The following is a 14,948-nucleotide window of genomic DNA, read 5'->3' as shown; positions in this document are numbered from 1 at the left end:
GAGTGTTGACCAAGTGCCAGGTGTGTGCTTCTCACCACGACACTGAGGTTCCTGTTGGTTTCATGCCCACTTTGCAGGCGAATTCAGGCTCAGAGAGGTTAAGACACTTGCCCTAGCTAACACAGCCAGTTAAGTGTTAGCGGATCTGGGTTCCAATTCTATAGACAGGAGCAGATTCCAGCTAGGGAGACCATCAGCGAGGCTGAGCAAGCCAAGGTCAGGGAGGGTGCAACCCAATGGACCTGGGTCTATCTATGTGGGCAGCACGGCCATGGTGGGGGGGGGGCTGGCCCGACGTGGGTAGCATCGTGCCCAGAACTGCTGGATCAGGCTAGAGGATCGCCGAGCCAAGGAGGGCGCCTCCGGACAATTCCCGAAAACGCGAGCGGCGGGGTGGGGCGGGGCTTGGAGGCCGCCCAGCATTTCCGGGGACACCGCGCAGGACGCAGAGTGTTCACGGTACACTCCGGGTCCCCCGGGACGGCGGCCAGACGGCAGGGCAGTGGAGTGTGTCTGTGGAACTTCGGGACCGCGCGGAAGTAGCCTTGTCGTGGGAGGTAACTCCTTCCAGGTAGGGGACCGGGAGAGGTGGGAACCGAGGTCTGGGGGGGCGGGGGTGGGGGTGACAGGACAAGCCCAGGCCTTCGTCGTCGCCCCCACCTTCCTCCCGCCCCTCTCTCCCAAGAGGGCGCCACCTGCACGCTCTGATGGGCACCAGCCGGGGCCAGTGGGGGAGCCTGTTGCCATGGCAGCGCAGGAGGTTGGGCCCACGTTCCCATGGTCACCGGGGGCCTCTGCGCGAATCCTTTAACAGTGTCTTTCAACACCGCCCCCTACTCCTGGACCGGGAGGAAAATCACTAGGAAAAAGGCCTTGGGCTCCTCCTCCGAACGTTTGTGGCTGTGACCTCTGAGTTAGGGCCTTTGTCGTGGCTTCTTTCTTCTCTCTGAACAACAAGGTGGATTAAGGGCCAGGAGAGGGAGGAAGTTGGGGTCCTGGGAATGAGGCCGTCGCCTCTCCTTAGCTGTTCTAGTCTCCGCAAAGACTCAGGAGTCCTGGGTCACGTCGGGAAGATCATCAAACCTCTGTTCACAGCCCCTCACCTGTCCTGTGAACGTGTTAAGAAACACAGGAAGGGCTGGTGAGACGGCTCGGCAAGATAGGCGTTTGCTGCCAAATCTAAGGACCTGAGTTCTGTTTCCAGGACACAAAGGGTAGAAAGGGAGCGCATTGCCCTCTGACCTCCACCTCTGCAGCTTGGCACATGCTGTGGCCATCACGTATGCAAACACACATTTAGTAAGTAAATAAATGGTGGCAAATTTAAAGGAAAAAAAAAAAGAATCTGGGATCATCGTAAGGGTCACCTGCAGTTAGAACTGGATGCCGCGGAGCTGGAGGAGATCTAGGAATCACCCGTTCCCTTCCCTTCATTTTCACCGGGGAAGCTGGACCCAGAGATACTCAGTTGTCCCCCAGGTGACTCAGTGGGTTGGTGGAAAGGTCAGGATCTGAACTCAGTCTCTTGATTACTAGGCTGTGGCTGAGAGTGATTTTTTTCCCCCTGAAGTTCATAGAAATAGAAGTTGTATCTTCCTGCACTTGAGGTCTTGAGCTCTTAATGACAGGTGACCTAAAGATGGACTGGGTGTGTGTGGCAGAATGACTTCTAGGGTAAAGGGGCCTGTCTTCAAGCCTGATGATCTGAGGCTGACCCCACGTCTCACGTGGTAGGAGGGGAGAATGACCTCCTGAAAGTGTCCTCTGACCTCTGCATACAGAATACACACGCTCCCTCCCTTCCTTCCTCCCTCCCATAGGCATAAATAGATGTCATTTAACAAATGATAGCGATGGGGCCGGTGTAGCTTGGTGGTAGACCACAATGTGGAGCAGCCTGTGCAGGACCCAAAGGAAAGGATGGTGACAACAGAGGAGGGCAGGGTATGGCGGTGCACACCTCTACCAGCACTGGACAGGCAGAGGCAGGAAGATTAAGAGTTCGAGATTATCCTTAGACACAGGAAGTTGGAGGCCAGCCCGGGATACATGAAGTCCTGTCTCAGACAAAAACCAAACAAACAAGTGGAAAAGCCCGAGAGAGTCCCAGAGTTCAAGACCTGTGCACCAGGAAGATGTTCAGCTCTGCCTGGGGCCAAACCCTCCCGTTTCCTGCCATCTTCAAGTTATCTGCAATGTTCCCGTCATGGTTTTATTGTCTGTCTTATTATATACATTGTAAATCATTATATTCATTTGGGTATCATGTAAACCAGACTGGCCTTGACTTCTCTGTGTCACCAAAGGTGGCCTTAAGCTTCTGTCTCTCCTGCCTTCATTTCTTGAGTGCTGGACTACAGGCGTGTATACCATGACTTGTTTCGTGCAGTCCCTGGAATCCAGCTGGGCTTTGTGCAGGTGAAGCAAGCGTTTTACCAACTGAGCTACACCCTCAGGCCCTGGGACCCTCAGTTCAACGTAGTATCTGACAGGAGCTGAACATTCAATCACCCTCCAGCATGGCATCTCTGGTAAAGCCAACAAAGCTGCAGAGAAGAAGGGGGAACAAGAAAACCCTGGGCTGCCCTAAGGCAGGGAAACGGAGCCATGTCACCCCCTTTGGGGAGGGGCCTTTTCTTAGTCACATTCTTTGAAAAGAAGAAGAGAAAAGCAGGTACAAAAGGATCTGGGAAGAACTAGGATGAATCACAGTCACTGAGAGCAGAAAACTCATTTGTTCATTTACTGGGTGCCTGCTGGTTCCAAGCTCTGCCCCGGGGCTGGACATTTAAAAGCCTGAGTTGGGCAGGTCTGACGTGTGCACTCCGGAGCTGTGGAAGGGATGGGAATAGAGGGATGAGGTGTGTGAATGAGTGCTTTACTGTGGCCTAATGAGTGCCTTAATGGAGATCCGAGCCCAGGGCAGAAGGAGCCCCAGGAGCAACTCCGGAAATCAGTCCGAAAACAGCGGGATTAGTCTGTGCTGCCTGGGACTCCTGGAGTTCCGCCAGGCTGGCCCTGGCTACTACCTTTGTCAAAGTCAAAAGGATGCGTGATTGAAAGTGTCTAAAGACATGCAGTCCAGGATGGGGAGACTCTGCAGAGAAGCATTGGACGAATCATGATGAATTATGAAGTCCTTGCCTGCAGCAGCTGTGTTCATTTCATCTGTCTGAGCCGTGCTTCTGGCAGCCAGCAAATAAGAAACAGTATTGGATGAATGAAACCGAGGGGAAGGGAAGGAGCGATGGGAGAGGGAGGGAGGGACAAAAGACAGGCGCCTGTATCATCAGAAGTGGAGATGGCTTGCAAGTTGAGACAAAACCAGGCTGAAATTTTGTTCCTAGGTATAATGCCCACGTGAGTTCTGCAGCCCACAGATCCCTTGGCCCCAGGTCCTCACCTGGCTCACGTGTGGCCCTAGCATGCCCCTGAATGAACCTCTGCAGCTCACTGTGTAGTGGGAATACGGAACGATAACTCTGCTTTCCCTCTGCTGTGAGGATGAAAGATTAATAAATGTGAAAAGATCAGCATAATGTCTCACAGACAGTGCTAAGGAAAATATTACCCATATAACTGTCAAGTTTGATTTAGGTGGGGGGAGTTTGCCAAATACTTCATGTGGAGGTTACATAGCTATTCCAAATGAAAGATGATTTTGTTTTTGTTTTTTTTACCAGATAAAGGCTAATTTTGTAAGTTCCCTGTTTCTGTATATGAAAACACTTTGAAGAAGTGGTTATAGCTGGGTGTGGTGATACACACCTATAATTCTAGCACTTAAGAGGCTGAGACTGGAGGGGTATGTTTGTGGTCTGTCTCGGTCCAGCTCAAAGTCAGTCTGGGCTTTATAGTAAGACACTGTCTCAAAACCAAGTCGGCATTGGTGGCACACTTCTGTAACCCCAGCAGAGGCAGGTGGATCTCTGTGAGTTCGAGGCTGGCTTGGTCTACAAAGCAAGTTTCAGGACAGCCAGAGCTGTTTCACAGAGAAACCCTGTCTTGAAACAAAACAAAACTAAACACAAACAAAAAACAAAAACCCAAATCAACAATAACAGAAAGAAAAAGAAAAAAAAAAGACAATGTTCTTCACCTTGCCCTAGAGTAGGGCGTATGACGAAGTCAAAGCCCCTTTCTGGAGCACGCCAGGCCCATGTTCTAACAACTAAGCTACATCCCCAGACTTGTGCTCAAGTCCCAGAGATCTGGGGTGTCTCACTCACAGTTCATATCTGGCAATAAGCATCCCTGGGATTTTCTGGTACTACAAGAGGACCCATATAGGTAGGAGTCTACCTCATCCCATCTCTCTGAGTGTGCCACCTGCACCATTTCTCCCACCCCACCCCACCCAAACACAGATTGGGTTTCTCTGTGTAGCACAGGCTGCCCTGGAACTCACTTTGTAGACCAGGCTGGCCTCAAACTCAAGAGATTCACCTACCTCTGTCTTCCAAGTGCTGGCATTAAAGGTGTATGCCACCACCGCCTAGCCTGATACCATTTCTTTTTTATGTTTTGTTTTGTTTTTTGAGACAGGGTTTCTCTATGCTTTTGGAGCCTGTCCTGGAACTAGCTCTTGTAGACCAGGCTGGTCTCGAACTCACAGAGATCCGCCTGCCTCTGCCTCCCAAGTGCTGGGATTAAAGGCGTGCGCCACCACCACCAGGCTGATACCATTTCTTTAGGATAACAAATTTGAAGACTGCCATGGTAGAACATTCCTTGTAATGGCCACCCTGTCAAGACACTGTTGGAGTTGGAGATTGGTGGTAAAACTCATCTTCTATCTCCACTGTTGTCCCTGCTTTCTCTCTCGGTTCAGTATGACAGCCAAGAGCAAGACTGTGTGGGAGAAGTGTCAGCCAGGGTGATTTAAGATGACAGAAACAGGAGCTAAACTGCTCCTCCTCTGGGAAAGCAGTCTCTGGGGTGGAAACTTGGTTTCCAGAGGATTGAGGTATAGCCTTCAAAAGGCTGTAGCTAGGGGTCTCGGGGCTCAGAGTAGATTTACAAGGGAAAGAACTTGATGGCAAATTTTGGGAGATAGGTTTTTAAGATTCTTTAAACCTAGCAGGGCGGTAGTGGTGCATGTCTTTAATCCCAGCACTCGAGAGGCAGAGGCAGGCGGATTTCTGTGAGTTTGAGGCCAGCCTGGTCTATAGAGTGTGTTCCAGGGCAGCCTGTGCTACACAGAGAAACCCTGTCTCCAAAAACTAAAACAAAAAGTTTAAATTTTTATTCTTTTGAAAAAGACATGGTCTTTCTAAATAGCCCTGGCTGGCCTTGAACTCAATCTGTGATTTAGGTTAGCCTTAGAACTTAGAGCGATCCTCCTGTCTCAGCCTCTCAAGGAGTACAAGTATGAGCCTGCACCCGGCCTCTTGACTTGAGATCTTGAGAAGAGAGCAAGGTTTCATAAGCTGGACTGGAAGCTGAGCCTCTACTACTTGACCCTTAGCCTTCTGACCCCATCCTCGCCTGGCAGGATGCCTGCCTTCTACCTGTGGGTGGCAGGCTGTAGTTTGAGAGCCACAAAGAGTCACTGAACAATCACTACTTCGGAGATCAGCTAGGCTAGTCCCCCTGACTGGGCAGGCCTCTAGGCAGGGACAGCGCAGGAGCACAGGCGCACAGGAGTGACACTGTCAATTTCATGTCTCACCCTGTCTGGGCAGGGACAGGCTGAGCCTTGCTGGTTGCCCCACAGCCCTGTAAGGGTGGGGGGATCCCCTCCCAGGGAGTGGCCAGCTCAGGCCCTAACAGGCCCAGTGGAGGCGGTGCTGTGTGGTGGGCTGCTTGCCACAGTAGGCACACCCAGGGCTTGGGGCTGGGCAGGCTGGTTCCTTCTGCCCAGGAGAGTTGCAGCCTCAGCATCGTGTTTACAGGAGGCAGCTGAACCCGAGGGAGCACAAGGAAGGGGCTTCTAAGACGCCATGCTTTGTTGAGGCCATGGGGCAACCTTCAGATAGAGAAGCAATAACAGTCTGGGGCATAGGGCATTCACTCTGTGCCAGGCTGCGGGTGGCTTTATAGGTGCTATCTCATCGTGTTCCCTAATCATGCCATAAAGTCCTGTAGTATTTCCACCACAGGAGAAGCAGGCGACAGCTAGAGAGACTGTGGTCCTCTTAAGCCCCCCTCCACACACACAATGGGTCGTGATGAATTCTTCTCTACTTTATGCTCAACCGCTGAACTCCGCCACTTAAAAGGGTGTTGGGGGGTGGGGAGCTCAGCAGGGGGCTGTAGAGGGAAGCTGGTCTGGGGAAGAGGTGAGGCTGTTTGATTTACATCCATTGCCAGACCCTTTTGGAAGCTGTCTGAGAGAGCTGAAGGCCGTGTTAGTGCCGACGCTGGGTGGATGTCCTCTGCTCTAGAGGGTGCTGCCTTGTCCCAGGGAAGTGCCCAGCTCCCAGGACCTGGCAGCCATTGGATGATTTAAAAGCACACATGGACTGGGTTAGCTGCTGTGACTTTCCTATCCAAATGTATCTCTGCTGCAGCTGAGTTGCTGCCGGGCCCCTGGGGAGGAGACACGGCCTCGTGCCTAACCAGGGCAGGGTGGGGAATTGCAGCTGCAGGTTGGCATAAGAGGAGAGCTTGGGGCTACGAGGGGATGGTGGCAAGGAGCCAGGTCCTGGGGAGCTAGCTGGGCCACAGCCAGTTCACGTCTGAGAGACCTTGCTAGGCAGCCTGCCAGTCAGCACCCAGGGGTGGGGGGGAGGGGGAGGGAGGAGTCTGAATGCTGCCCAAGGTGGGGTGGGTGGGACCTTTGGGTTCAAGCTCCACTGAGCTTGGCAGGAGGGCCCTCCCCCGCATGGACGCAAACAAAGCTACAAGTCCTGAGTAGAACTGAGGGAGCACAGAGCCCTGCTCCCCTGGGTGGAAGTCAGAGGGGGCAGGCCTGGCAAGAGCCCTTTGGCGTGTTTCATGCACACCCAAGGACATCTTCCTGCCTGCACCTGGGCAGAGGCTGTACCAGAGGGTGAATGTTTGTGATAGGCTGACTTCAGGGAGCAGAGAAGCCAGGCCAACGGGCAGATGTGTTTGATTGTTTCTCTGTTTTCATTCTTCCTTCCCTTTTCTTCTTGCTTCTCCTCGGTCTCTCTCCTGTTCTGTCAGTTTGTCTTTCTCCCATTTGATTCTCCAGTCACAGTTCATCCCCCTCCTCTCCCCGCTCCTCTTCTCCCTGTGTTAACGGGTATAAAATATAAGCATAGAGCAGGGCATGGGGGCGCACCCCCACTCCCAGCACTGGGAAGGTAGAAGCAGGAGGTGGAGAATACAAGGCCAGTGTGGGCTACAGAGCAAGTCTTAGGCCACCTTGGGCTATGTAAGTGAGACACTATCTAAAAACAAAGAACTTAAATATAGCGAAATACATAGATCTTAAGATCATAGAGCTCAGTACATTTTAACATGTGTACAAACTTGAAAATCCAACCCCAGATCAAGATACTGAGTCTGTCTGTCATCTCTGAAGTTTCTTCACCTGCCTAGGAGGCATGTGCCCACTGGACTCTGACATCCCTCAGCGCAAGGCAAGTCTGTCTGGGCAGCAGCTGCTGCTGCTTCTCCCACCTCCTTTTGGTTTTCAAGACAGGATTTCCCTGTGTAGCCCTGACTGTCCAGAAGCTCACACTGTAGACCAGGCTGGCTTCAAACTCAAAGATCCTCCTGCCTCTGCCCCCCAGTGCTGGGATCAGTGGCATGCACCACCACTGGCTTTTCTGGCTTTCTTTATAGTGTATTCTTATGAGTATTTGACCTCTCATCTTTGCATTGGTGAGTGTGTGTGTGGCATGGGGGTAGGGGCAGACAGACAGACAGACAGGATGGCAGGAAGAATGAAGGTGGACAGAGGGCCAGACTTAACAACTTGGGGATGACTTCATCTTGCAGGCTGGAGCTCGGAGGAAGCATTGCTTTTTTTTTTTTTTCTTGCTCTGTTTTTTGGTACTCTCTTTCCAAGCTGCCCCCCCCCCCCCCCTGAGCTCTTTGTAAACACTGACTGCCTGGCTAAAAAACACTTGCCTACATCCAAGAGTGGCAGAGAGGAGCAGGAGACACATCGTTGGCTTGGGAACCACTCTTTAGCCTACAGGAAGTTAAGTCAAAGGCAGTTTTTCTCTGTCAGTCACCCTTCCGTTCTTTCCAGTCTGGGAGAGCGCATTAGAAACCATAGGAGCACACTAACGGAAGGCAGCGGAGCCCGCCAGGAGAAAGGTGCCACGTACATGGATTGGAGGGTGCTTCCCTGGGACAAGAGTTGGGGACCTCATGTAGACAGCGCTGTGTGTTTCTTACTGGAGTGCCTTGCTAGGCATGGGGGAGGGGACAGAAGACTTCTGTCACTGTTCTCTAGGGGCTTGCTGCCCAGTTGGCATAAGACAAACTTCCAAAGCATGTGAGCAGGATATAATTAACAGCCACACGAGGCCGCATCAGCCCCTGCCTCCTCAGGGATGAGTACAGCCATCAGACAAGCCCTTTGTTGCCAAGACACAAGAGCAGATCAATCCCCTACAGCTTTAGGAGCTACTGATGCCCGGATTCGGGCTCTCAATAAATGCTAATTGAGGAGGCAGCCATCGATCAGGCTCTGGTCTGGAGTGGGGTGGGAAGCAGAAGGAAGTGCTGTAGCTAGTGAACATCGATTTCTGACAAGGGTTTGGTATGCGTGTGCAGGGATCTGTGTGTGCAAATATGAGAGTCACATGCATGAGTGTATTTGTAAATTATGTCTCAGGAGCCCTCCACTGTTTTTTGAGACAGGGTCTCTTACTTGGCCTGGAACTTGCCAGGGAAGTTAGGCTAGCCAACAGTGAGCCTCAGGAACTGCCTGCCTCTGCCTCAGCACTGTTGGGATTACCAATGTATTTTTGCCCCACCCCTCCTCACTGTTTTCACATAGTTCTGAGATCAAACTTAGGTCTTCATGCTTGCATAACAAGCATTTTATTTATTTAATGTGCATTGGTGTTTTGCCTGAATGTATGTCAGTGTGAGGGTATCAGAAGCCCTGGTACTTGAGTTACAGACAATTGTGAGCTGTCTCACGTGGGTGCTGGGAACTGAACTCTGGGTCCTCTGGAGAACAGCTGGTGTTCCTAACCACAGAGCCATCTCTCCAGTCCTGCATGACAAGCATTTTATCTACTTAACCATCTCCTCAGCCCTAGTCAAGAAATTTTTTTAAAAAAAATTCTGTAATATTATTATGGCTATGGTGAAAAATGTGGGCGGAGCTATGTAGTGAGGAAGACATAGAGTCAATTGCTCAGTCTACAAAGAGCACTCAGGAGGCAGAGGCAGGCAGATCTCTGTGAATTTGAAGTCAGCCTGGTCTACAGAGCAAACTCCAGGGCAGGCTCCAAAACTACAGAGAAACCCTGACTAGAAAAGCAAATAAGAATATTGGTCACTCAACCCTCGTGGAAGTTTCTTCTGGCATGTTGCTGGACACTGTTTTGACATGTCTTATTTTTTTCCCCTAAATGAAGAAGTAAAAGATTGGTATAAGACGTTCACACATATTTACATAGTTTGACCAAATTATGGCAGCTATGCTCATACCTCGACACACACACACACGCACATACACACACACATGTTTTTGCACATGTGTATTTTTAAGATAGTTTCTGACATCACAGTGTATCATCTCTGAAAACAAATTGTATCTCCCAAATCTGGAACTTTATCATACCCAAGAAATACCATGCTCTTACGTAAGAAAACGAACATTAAAGTAGCTATTAAATAATATGTTTTCAACCTAGCACAGGACTTTAAAATTATTGATAATATAAAATGCATATTAAAAGTGTCCTAGTTGCTCCAACACTTTTTCTTCCTCTAAAATGCAATCAGGGTTCACATATCTTTTGTCTTTTAACTGTAAGCCTTCCCTATTTTAACTATATATTTTTATTTTTTCACCTTCACAAGAATGATTTTTTTTTCTTTTGATGAGCCCAGGCTAGTTATCATTGTCAAATGCTTTTCATGCTGGATGTATCTGCTTTCCTCCTCATTGTTAGATGTGGGTTAAACCCCATTGGATTGAGACTGTGATTCTCTCATGGCACTGGATGGGAGGGGGCAATTACGTCACATTCCTTTGGCAGATGATGTTTGACCCCGTGGCTAAGATGGTGACTACCATCTCTTTGGCAGAGACAGTTTCCTTTGGACTGTAAGTCCTCTATGGGACAGGCTCTCAGACGTTGTTTCCTCACCGTCTTTGCACCCAGCCATGATCTCTGCTCAATTTGCTGATCTTCCATTTCTACACCGCCCAGCCGGCACTTTTCCATAAAGAAGTTTCCTTCTCTTCCCTTCTCTTTCCCTTTCTCTCTGAGTCACACTCCGGACTAATGGGCTGTATTTCAATTTGATGCATTAGAAGCCATTACTTGTTAGGCCATTTGATGACCAAAGTGGTCATCAAACTGTCTCCTGTATCCTTTAGGCAGAGCCTCATTAGTTGTCGATTTCTTTCCTTTCAGACCATCAAAATGTCCTTTCTCTTTCACCCTCCAAGGAGCTTGCTTTCCTCTTCCGGGGGAGTGGCGTGCAGAAACCAAGATCTGGAGGCAACGTCTGCACACCCATTATTTTTATCAGTGACTTGATTAAAGGTCTATGGAATACTTAGCCAAATTACAATGACTCAAAACTTGGAAGACGATATGAATATGAAATGGGATGATAGTAGAATCGATATTCAAAATGACCCGTGGGATGAAATTGGGGCCAGAACCAACAGATTTAAGAGTGATAATTTTGAAGTCGTGTGTTCAGTTGAAAGAGTTTATTGCCTAATTTCAGGTTTGGAGCACTCTTCCCTAGGTAGGAACTGGTCCCGAGGGTTGTTCCAGGTTGTTAGTTAATACGAGCGAGTAGTAGTCTGTGGCTCCTGTCCGGCTCATTCACTCGGTCATTCCTTCAACCAATATTTATTGAAGGCCCGCCTACCATGCACGTACGTAGGCACTGTTCCAGGTGCTCGGGAGGTTTTGAGCTGAAGAAAGCTGTGCCTAACTTCTTTCATTTCATTTATTTATTTAAGGTATTCCTTCTTTGTTTTGTTTTGTCTCTCTCTCTTTTTTTTTTTTTTTTTTTTTGAGACAGAGCCTTATGTAGCACTCACTGGTTGGCGTCCAACTTGTTTTGTATCTGAGGTTGCCCTCGAATTCCTGGTCCTCCTGTTCCACCTGCCAAATGGTAGGCTTTAAAAAATTTTCCAGCTGACTTTTAAAAAATTACTGTTAAGCCAGGCCTGTGGCCCATGCCTTTAAATCCAGCAGCTGGGAGGCAGAGGCAGGTGCATCCCCATGTTTTACAGAGTCTGTTCCAGGACAGTCAGGGCTACATAGAGAAACCCTGTCTCAAAAAAAAAAAAAAAGTTTTTACATGTATCTGTTTTGTGTGTCTCAGTCACACAGGTCAGAGGACACAGCTTGTGGGTGTGGATCCTCTCCTTCTACCATGTGGATTCTGGGATGGAATTTAGGCCATCAAGTGTCTACCCACTGAACCCTGTCGCTGAACTATATAGCCCCTGACTTCATTTTTAAGGCCTCTGGCTACCATGTTGAGAAGAGATTGTAGGAGCAAGGGAAGAAGCAGTTGGAGGACCCTTAGTGTAGCCAGGAGAGCAAAAATATCCCAGGGTGGGATGTAGGGAAGTAGTAAGTTCAGATTTTGGGTCTGGACATGAGGAGTAAGAGACAAGACATGAAACTGTAAAAGGATCTCAGGGTGTGGCGATGGTACAGAAATTGTGAGACATTAAGGAGTCTGGTTGTAAGAAAGGAGACCTGGGACCACCAAGGTCTATTTGTGGGAGGGGGTGGGGAAGCCTGGGGGGTCAGGATGGGGGACAAAGATGTTGCTTTGAGACTGCTGATATTGTCAGCGGGTGCAGAGTAGCTATTCGACAATCCAGTTCTGGGTGAAATGGTCTCATTGCCACAAGAACAATGAACACAAATTTTCGAGTTTTTAATTCTATCCATGCACCCAGAAAAAGCTGGAACAGGTTCCCCAAATCTTGTCTCTCTGTTGATTTCCCTTCCCATCCCCCACCGCCTTATTTCCCTTTCTCCCGGTCCACTGAAGATAAACCAAATTGACCTCAGGTCTGGGTACCTGCTGGTGAATACCTCTGGTGTCTTACTCCATCCTTAGGGAATCCTTTCCTATGCTCAGCCACGTGCTGGTTGGGGGCGGGGAAGGTCTAGTCTCCTTGGCTAGACCTTCATGCAGTCCATGAAATCCTATTATCCCACTTGAACTAATTCTGCGCCGCCCCGGGCTTCGTGTGGACAGAATTCTAAGCATGGACAACCCAGCAGAATATCTAGATTCTAGACCACGCATAGACCTCCTGCAGAAAAGAGACTGGAAAGCCACCAGACCCAGTGTATGCACAGATCCTGGAGCAAGGGGGTGGGGATGGGTAGGCGGCGAGTGGGGCAGGGTCCCCGGGAGCCGGAAAGAGGGCGGGTCTGAGTGGCCCCGAGAGACCTTGCGTGCCCCTCATCTCCGAGCTTCGGGTCCCAGGCTCTGCCCCGCCGGGTGAACCGATTTGGCGCCCCTCGTACTCCAGCGCCCAGGAAGGAGGAAGGGGGAAGAGCTGGGTGAGAACCAGCTAGGAGGCCGGCCTACCCTCTGACTTCCTGCTCCGCGCCCTCCTCCCTGCGGCGGGGCGCGGGACTCCCATTCGGCAGCACTCTAGGCAGAGGAGCCTGCGGTGCGGCCGTCCACGTGACCGTCTTCTCTGCTGCCCCCCCAGGTCCGGAGGCGAGGCGAGGAAGGACTCTGGGGGACCGAGCGGGGCGGGGCTGCAGCCCGCGACTCCAGTTAAGCAACCTGAGCCCGAGCCGAAGGACGCCGCTGGCTGCTGTGCTCCGAGTTCCGCGCGCCGCGATGGGCCGGGCGAGCTGCTCCGCCGCCCTGCTGCGCGCGCTGCTGGTGCTGCTGCTGCCGCTGCTGCGGACGACGCGGGCGCTCGGCCCCCGGATCAGTGTGCCGCTGGGTGAGTGCTGTGGGGCGCAGCCGAGGGAGGGGAGCGCGGGTGCCCACGACAAAGGAGCGTTGAGGTTCAGTAAGACCCCTTCCCTTTTCAAAATGCAGTGGTCAAAGCGAAAGGGAAGGGAAGCGAGGGAGCCGAGAGCCCCTTTCTTCCATTTTCTATGGACCTGGAGAGGGCCACTCTCTCGCACCGTTGCTGCTGCTGGTTTCCTAGGAGGGGGTGCACTCAGCACTGTCTGGAGGCCTCAGGTGCTGGCCATCCTGCCTACTCATGTACTTGTCTTTGATGCTGACCAGAGCCAACCAGGGAGCCACCCACGGCACGGGGCTGAGAGGACTGCTGCTGGCCGCTCTCTAAACTTCTCAGGCAGAAGCCTGGAGCGGGGCGGGTGGGCGCCAGGTCTTTCCTCCCTGCCATTTCTGACTGACCGACCTGGAGGGAACCCCCCCCCCCCCCCACGGACTTGGAAACTTACGTTCCCAAGACCCTGCAGGACCCTAACTAGAGGGACTTGAGAGTATTATTATCCTGGTTGACCGGATTCCTTTCCTCTCGCTTTTTATCCGTCTCTGTCTGCCTGTGTTTTCACCCTCCACTCTCTCTTTATTCCTCTTGGTCTGATTGTCCCTGACCCATCTCCTGGGGCCCTCAAGTTTTGGAAATTTAGAGACTTGGGTCTTTTTTGTTTTGTTTTTGTTTTTTTCGAGACTTTGAGACAGCGTTTCTCTGTGTAGTCCAGACTGTCCTGGAACTCACTCTGTAGACCAGACTGGCCTCGGAACTTGCAGAGATCCACCTGCCTCTGCCACCACCTCCTCCTGGCTGGACTTGGGTCTTAAGCCCATCAAGTAACCCCTATTCCCTGTACTCCAGCTTCCTCCTCTGCAAAGGTGGCTCAGGCGACCTTGCAAAGCCATCTTAGGAAATTAATGAAAGTTGGTGCATTGTGGGCATCAGGCACATAGGCGCCAACAGATACTGTTTGGCCAGACCCCTCCAACTTGCAAGCAGTCACGTGTGAGTTAGGACAGAATGTGCATAAATTAGAGGTTACACACTAGAACTCCACCAGACTTCCTTCTCTTTATTGCATCCCCACCCCTGAAAGCATCCCATTTGCAAAAGTGTAGAACCAGCTCTTCAATTATAAGGCCCCTAACAGGATCTAAATCTCTTATCGGAAACATTACTGGTGCTCCAAGTTCAAATTCTGCCTTGGCCATTTAGTTCCCGTGTGACCTTGAGTAAACAGTTTCTCTGCCTTGATTTCCTCATCTGTAAAATAGGGATATTAGCACCTTGCTCAAGGCTCAACCCATTACTTGTAAAGTCCTTAGGAAAGGGCTTGGTACAGAAACCTCTCTGCCAGTGTTTGCTGTCATTCTTGTTATGCTAAACTTGGACCAGCCCTGCTTGGAGCTGGGTGGTTCTCCAAGGGGTGGAGATGGTTCCAGGGTCTTAGTTCCACTGCGGGCCCCTTGGGAGTTCTGTTCTTGGGGCGAGGAAGGACTGAAATTGGAATCAAGGATTGCTGTTCTGCTACTTTTAAATATTTAGCTTGTGTGTGGGTGTGCGGGCACGTGCAACCCATGCGGAGGTCAGCCAGGTCAGAGGGCAACTGGCAAAGTTCTCCTGCGGCCATGTGGATCTCAGCTGTTAAGCTCAGGTCATCAGGCTTGGTGGCGAACGCCTTTTCCGGATGAACTGTCTTGCTATACCCCTCTGACCCTTTTTTCTTCTGAGCTAGGCGTGGAACCCATCTTGCATTAGTCAAGTTACCTCTGAGCCAGACCCGTTGCTGGTTCTGTCCTTCTGTGTCTCCCTAGACCAGCGGTTCTCAACCTTCCTAATGCTGCGATGCTTTAACACAATTCCTACTGGTGACCCCAACCATAAA

The 14,948-nt window shown here is 50.8% G+C and overlaps 1 protein-coding gene across 1 annotated transcript in view; it reads left to right on the top strand.

Moving 5' to 3' along the window:
* The first annotated feature begins 416 nt into the window (after positions 1–416).
* Sema4b (semaphorin 4B) overlaps positions 417–14,948 on the top strand; it is a 40,615-nt gene continuing 26,083 nt past the window's right edge. Inside the window, exons 1-2 of the mRNA XM_050153984.1 lie at positions 417–571; positions 12,812–13,054. Coding sequence (XP_050009941.1) covers positions 12,946–13,054 — 109 coding nt within the window. The 5' untranslated portion in view covers positions 417–571; positions 12,812–12,945. The remainder of the gene's footprint in view (positions 572–12,811; positions 13,055–14,948) is intronic.

This window comes from Alexandromys fortis, unplaced genomic scaffold (genome assembly GCF_014885135.2).
Source record: "Alexandromys fortis isolate MF-2015 unplaced genomic scaffold, M_Fortis_MF-2015_v1.1 scaffold_86, whole genome shotgun sequence".
Taxonomy (NCBI): Eukaryota; Metazoa; Chordata; class Mammalia; order Rodentia; family Cricetidae; genus Alexandromys; species Alexandromys fortis.
This window is presented reverse-complemented; position numbering and strand designations above follow the sequence as displayed.